This window comes from Anarrhichthys ocellatus, unplaced genomic scaffold, assembly GCF_004355925.1.
Source record: "Anarrhichthys ocellatus isolate YVR2014 unplaced genomic scaffold, GSC_Weel_1.0 scaffold6, whole genome shotgun sequence".
Lineage (NCBI taxonomy): Eukaryota > Metazoa > Chordata > Actinopteri > Perciformes > Anarhichadidae > Anarrhichthys > Anarrhichthys ocellatus.
Window position 1 is genome coordinate 10,675,328 of NW_022280036.1, and position 7,215 is coordinate 10,682,542.

The 7,215-nt window shown below is 41.5% G+C and overlaps 1 protein-coding gene across 1 annotated transcript in view; it reads right to left on the reverse strand.

The window, feature by feature from the left end:
* The window catches only part of sox6 (SRY-box transcription factor 6), a 136,940-nt gene that overhangs the window by 100,855 nt on the left and 28,870 nt on the right, over window positions 1-7,215 (reverse strand). Inside the window, exon 3 of the mRNA XM_031846355.1 lies at window positions 3,498-3,549. Coding sequence (XP_031702215.1) covers window positions 3,498-3,532 — 35 coding nt within the window. The 5' untranslated portion in view covers window positions 3,533-3,549. The remainder of the gene's footprint in view (window positions 1-3,497; window positions 3,550-7,215) is intronic.

Genomic DNA, 7,215 nt, shown 5'->3' on the forward strand with positions numbered 1-7,215 from the left:
AGAATGGGTGCCATAATGATTGGTCTGTGCTGCCATGAAGATCCTGCACAAAGTGTCCACTGAGGAAGGACCTCGATAGACTACTGATTTGGTTGTAAGGGCTCTGGATGAAGACAACTGTCTAGCTTTGTTAAAAAAAAAAAAAAAAAAAAAAAGTCCTTTCTGCTTTTTGTCTGTCTTGCCGCTCAAATAGCCCCCAAGCCGCATTAGAGAAGAACCATTCACACGGTGAAAGGCTGGGAGTCACAGACTCATGTGAAGGGGCCACATAGTTGCTGGAGAGAATAGCCATTTATATAACCTTCCGCCATTTCAGAAAAAATATAACTGATCTCTAGCAGAAGATAATAAAAGGTGCGTTTGTTATCCACAAGTAGACTACAAGGTGTCTGCAGAAGAATAATGTATCTATTAACATTTGACCAGTGCTTTTCTATACATATATTTAAAAAGTCAGTCATGTATGTCAACTGAGTTTTATCTAACATGTCAAGATGACTCAATCAGATAATTGCATATCTATGCTCCAAAACTAACTGTGTTACAAATGCAGCCCAGCCGTTTGGAAATTAAAATATCCCAAAGAGATAAGAATATGATAAATAGAAGCGGGAAATTAAATATTTTGTCAAAAAGGTCCACATCTAAACTTACTGAGTGAGAGCTCAGCGGGTTTGTACAAACACGGTGCTGCACCTATTAGCTGTGCTCCATTGTAAAGGAGAGAGAGAGACAGAGCTCGAGGGCAGTAGGAATGCTAAGTGGGCCCCTTAGCCTAGTCAACCTTCAGTGGGCTTCATTTATCTTCATCTTGTTAGACTAAATTAATTAACAATCTCAATGTTACACACTTTCTCCTTTCATTACATCAAATAATGGCAGAAATGTAGGGGGAGGTCCTGCCCACTGGGAGTAGAGAGACTGAAGACATCTCTCTCTCCCCCTCTCTCTTCCTGTGCTTATCTCTCTCTGTTCTGTCTCTCTTCCTTCCCCTTTCTCCCTCATTTGCTCGGTCTCTTTCACTACACAAACAAAAACCTGTTAAATGTCTTCCATAAACATATAAAACATTTATCTAAAATGAAAACGCATCTTTTCAACAAAGAGAAAATCTGTGAGGCTTACAGTAGCACAAGCACAAATAGCTGTCTGTTAAAGACACTGCACATTGTATACTGTGGTAAAGAGAACTTTTGCGTTAGTTTCAGAAATATTAGGAATTTTAAAACAGACTTATTATTTGGAGACAGTACAAAGGCTTTGACATGTACATAAAATATGGGGTTTAAACTTTTCCCCATCACATCTGAAGAGCTTGATGTATTTTTCACAGTGGCCATGGATAAGCTCTTTTATGGCTATTAAAACTCACTATATGTATGACTCAAAACCAAAGTTGTGACTCATTACAATAATGAAAGGCCCATCCGGGTTGCTACTGAGATATGACATACAGTATAAAGAGTCAATAACACCTGCACATTTGAGCAGAGATGTACGAGCATGTTAAGGAAGCCCCCTTTGACCCAATTTAGTTGCTTGGGAAAAGACACTGGGATTCTTCACTGGAGGAATGTCTTAACTGCCACATCCATCCATCTCTGTTTCTATCCTTTTCTCCCCTTTCACCCCTACTCCCAACCCACAGCCCACTCCAGGACACATGTCTTATCCAAGCAAAAGGGCTAACCCCTGAAGCAAAGCCTGCCTTTAATCTTGGCCTGATTGTTGAGGCCTCCAATCTCCAGCCAGTGTGCGTGATATCTTTCTACTGGCGCTTCTCCTTTAATTAAAACCGACATTGACAGAAGGATGTGGATTAGCAGCACAATAATGTGTTTACTTAGAATAATCAGCGTTTCCTCACAGCTATAAGAACAAAAGGAAATTGGTGAGAAATATCCAAGGCCAAAGGTGATGTTTATTTTTCTTTTATAAATGTGAAATTGGATGCAGAACTTGAGATATGCTTCTGTCAAACCTCTTCCATTGCTGCACACAGTGTACAGTACATCTTTAGTGCAGTTAGTTATCCACCAAACTGGTTTTGACAGGTGCTGAGAGTTAAACGCTGCCATCCACTTTGTACCATTACAAAAAAGCGGAAATGAGCACAGGCAGTGTGCTCTCAAAAATGTAACATGCTGTATGCCTGAATAACTTCTGTCAAACCTAGCAGATACACCACACCAAATAAATTGGTGCCAAGCCATGAAAGATACTGATACTGTACATTTCTGCATGACATGTTTTTTTATTTACTGCAGTATGAATGCATACTAAATATATGAAATTTATATGCAAGTAATTAATGGCTCCTCGATTTGTTAAATGTAATACAGTTAACAAAAGAAGCTGTTTCAGTGAACGGTCATAGATGTATGAACAATATCCCTGTGAGTATAATTCATACAGTGTAATTCTGCAGGATTAACTGCACAATTTTTCACAATTTAAATTCTGTCAGAACTCAACCTGCTTTTTTTCTGAAGCTTGTGAATGTGGGTCTCAGTCTTACTTTTAGTGTGATTTTAAATGATTGAATTCTATAATAAATAACATAAATTTAAATGCATGAGAGATCTTCCTTTTGAATTCCTCAAGGACATTTTGACTAGCGAGAGTAATGGTATCAAATTGTCCTTTTTTTAAATGCCTCCAACAGTTCTGAGAGAGAAAAAAATGCTGTTAATTTAATCAAATAAGTGACCTTTTGAAAAAGAAATCAAAGAGGCTTCATTAGCTTTAGTAAAGTTTGGCTGACAGCAGCTTTGAAAGGCAGATGCTGCTGCTGTGGCTTCTAATGAGCCAACCCTAATTAGGGAGCAACACTGGAGCCTAGAGAAGGTAGCTGACTAGGAAAAGAGCCAATGGTAAATACACTCTCTTATTTACTTCCTCTGTGTGTAATGACAGCACACATTTTTAATTAGAATCACAGGAAGGGTAAAGACAAAAAAATTTAAATCTTTATGGTAGGTTGAATACAAACACGGAACACAACAGGAAGCAACAGTACATCACAAGACAGATATTCCAGCGACTGCCTCATTCCAATATCCCTGATTAGGGTGGTTGGTAAGGGGGGGGGGGGAGAGGTCAGACAAAAGCATGCAGAGTAAAGACACAGAAAGCCTGATGTGCAGGTCCTTTAAGGCGTGAAAGGGAGAGGAAGGAGAACACGGGGGACAGCTCATCTACATGTGTCCCTTAACTCGTTGATGTGTGCTTTCTGGACGCTATCAGGGTGAGCATGACAGTCAGCCACACACTGACTAATCACAATCATAACACACAGCTTGGGTAAATATGTTAGAAACCATGTTTGACATTGGTCAAATACACAGAAACATGCACACACCCACACAAACATGTGCACGTACACACAGCACAAAGTCTAAAGCTAACAATGTGTCAGAAAGCATAACCCCCGTTAGCCCGCTACCACCCCGGCCCGACCTATGATCCTAAATGGCAACAACGGAAATGAAACTGACCTCAGTAAAAAGCTGCTACGAAGAAAGCCCTCCATGTCAGCAAGTTGGGGTTCTGGCAGGAGAAATCACAGAAAACCATTTTCACTATGAAATTAGTGATAATCAAGAAGGCGAAAAGGGAGAGAGAAAGAAAGAAAGAGAAAAAGAAAGAAAGAAAAACACAGAGCATACAGTACATCTCTTTCCTATAATAAAGCCTGTCTTTAATTAAAGCAGATATCTGGCTACAAACCCATCCTCCGTTTTTATGAACTGACATCATTAATTATACTCTTTCCATGGAGGGAGTGGATTTGCATACAACATCGGGTTGCACTGAGAGCCTGATGATATGTTTGCATCAAATAAACTCTGCCTACTGATCTCTATACAGTCTTTTTCCACGGCTGTGTGCAGATATATACATGGACATTCAGCAGTGTAACCACAGATCCCAGAGCAGCCCTGGTCTGTTCAGAGTAGCTAACGGTGGTCCAGCTGCAGCCCATGTGTGGCGAGGGTGCTGTGGCTTCTGGGAGCCAGGCCGCAATGGACCCAGGCTGGGACTTACAGCGTCAATGAGGCAAAGGGATGTGGTCATGATGTCACCACTTGTAGGGCTCGTTCAGAAGCATTACCCACACAATTTTGGCGACACATGGCTAAAAATGACTTACAACAGGTTTCCATTAGCCTTTGTTATTGGTCTGTATAATATGCACTTTTGTTGTGTTAAGAAATTGATTAGGACTTCCATGCGCTTAGTTTTAGGTGGTAAAAATGAGCCGCGATACCAACAGATTTTGGAGTGGACCTTTTGTCAGTCGTTGAAATGTCTCTCAAATCTCACGATTAGCCTTATACATTGAAATATCGCAAGGATATCTTGCAAAAATGTTAAGCGTTATGATGTGTCATTTCAACTCCACCATCCTATTATTCAATTCCATAACTTAAAAATAGCTTGAAAGTCTGCAGATCTGCAGATTTTGCTGCAGTTAAAATCACTAGTTTTTAACACCAAGAGAAATATTCTGAACATACAACTATCTCTCATACGTATAATTATGAATAACAGAAAACGCAACAGCAATTGACATCTCAGCCCTTAACCACCTTAAGTTTTTAGTGACATGGGTTTAATTTGGCATTTTCTATTCTTGCTCTCGTGGCTTATAGGACAAAGCCTCTGAGAGAATGGAGAGAATGAGCTGGGCCCAAGGACACTGTGCCTTTCAGTCTGGCCAGCACTTAGCAAGGCAGTGGATCCACAAGACCCAGAGGGCTCAGCCGAGACTTTTCTCACAATAAGGTGTCTGGGGAGGCAGGAGTGGCATGGCTGGGGGCGCTGCAGCTCTGCTCTTTTCTCCACTCAGCTGGGCCCAGTGCACATAATACCGTCACCACGCCACAGCACACCAAGTCAGTGACAACGTGCGAAAACAACCGTCAAACAGTGCAGAGCAGATCAAGCGTGTCTCCTCACTTCTCTGAGTGCAAAAAGCACACATACTCTGAAGCCGGCGCGCACAAACTAAAAGACAATACTAACACAAATGTGAATTTGCTCCAACCTTATAGTAGATGCAAACACATTTTAAACCAGTAATTAGGTAGAGGAATAGAAACAGTATGGAGTTTGATGCAGAAACATTAAGTTTGAGGATTAACACAGCACTATTTTATATTTTATTATCAGAATGTGTGTTTATTTATTTTGCTGGTAGCTGAATCCCTCAGCAGACTTGCTGACACTTAAAAAGCAGCAGAGGAAGTGAAATAGATTAGGCTATGCTCAGTTTCTATCTTTGTCATTTGTCTTATTCCATAACCCTTGTTCTTTCACTCTGTGTGCTTGTGTTTCCTCAGCTGTGCCTGCTGTCTACAGTCCCATTGTGGTCAGAGACAACTGAACTTAGCCTATGGAAGCAACGGTGTGGTTTGGAGAGCAAATGACCAAACTCAGGAAAAAGTGACCGAGCCATATTGTATTTGCTCTTCTCTGAAGACACACACACACACACACACACACACACACACACACACACACACACACGCGAATGTCTTTAAAATCAAGGCTAGGCCACAATTCAAGGGCAGGCTTTTTGGTTGAGGAGAAGCAGGGAAGATAGACATCAATAAGCTGACCTGGACCAGTCTGAGCAGCACAGCAGCCCTTTCGAAGAATGAGCCTCTGCCAAAAGCTGCCTCTGCCTAACCAAGTCTCCCACCATCTGTAACAAATGTGCTCTATTAAAGCAGTACCATATGGACAACAAACTAGCTATTAACACGGCTTCAGCACAACCCCTTAACCTAGCCCAGATTTCAAACTTCCAGTCAAATTGACTGCTGATTTAATGCACCGCCAGCAGCCATGTGGGTCTTGGCACCAGACAGCACTCTCAGCCTTCAGTCATTAACAGGCTCACTAGTGCGTGGCACATTGCGAGACACAGAAGTTAGCTACACAGATCCTACCAGCTACATCCCAGGCTACTTGTTATATCCCTTAACCAAAGACATGAGAAACCATTCCAATATCCAAAGAGGAGGATACAGAGTGCAAGAGTCTGCACTGGTCCAGGTCCTTAGAACAAGTTAACCAGGGCTCAAAACTCTCTATTGTGGAGTGGAAACAAGCTTATGAAGCAGATCTATCCACAGAGTGGCAGCCTAACTGGTGGCCTATGTCTCAGTTCTTCCACAGTGATGGAGAGTGCATTTGCTCCCACTGCATGGATCCAAAATGGCAGTGATTAACCCTGCAGGATGTGAGGGGGGGCACTTTAATCCCTGTGGACCGGGCGGCCATGTTGACGCCTCTCCTCTCTCTGAGTCATGGGGGGACCCACCCACCGTTCACAAAGCCATGCTCTCTTCTCCTCGAACATGACGCCACGGCTATGAGCCCTCTGCTCTACGACCCAGAGACAACACACACACATACATCAAATCAAGTCTTATGGTTTTAACCCGACTCCAAAGTTCAGTCAATTTTGTTTGTTTATCTTTTCTCCTCCTGTCTCAGCTGCTTATATACTGTACATAATTAGAGTGGAAACACATGTCTTCTCTCAGAAGCATGGATGTATACAGAGCTGTGGACTTACAGAGACTAAGTCTTGGCAAAATTCAGAATAAAATTTTACATTTTGATTTCAACCATTTTTATTATTAACTAATTTTGTTCTCCATGATGACAATATGACTTCTTTGTTTTACAGATTGAAAGTCAATAGCAACCCTGGATAGAAATTATAACAGTTAATAGTATTATAATAAATTATTATTATCATTCACTTTGGATCATTTATTTCTTTTATGTTTTTAACTCTTGAATAAGAAACGCCAGATCATTGTTTCACAGCATCTCTGCCAGTAGTGTCCCTATGCAAATTGTAGTGATAAGCTAAAGACTGCCTGATGACAGTCTAATTAAATAAGCCTTTCAATGCTCTCAGTGGAGCACTGGGATGTGTTCAAAGGTACTGTTGGTTTGAGATGGAGGAAATCCACCGAGGAGAAAAAAAGCTGTCCAAGCAATCCCAATATCCCAGCAGACGGCTTTACGCCACCTCAACACCCAGTCACATGAAATAAGGCGATACCTGGTCCAGCACATGTCCACACACATTTGACATATTTGCATTTATACAGTGTACTACCCACACACATACACACCTTATGTTACGTTTACTAATAGCAATAGTCCCATTGACCCCCCCCAACCTACACA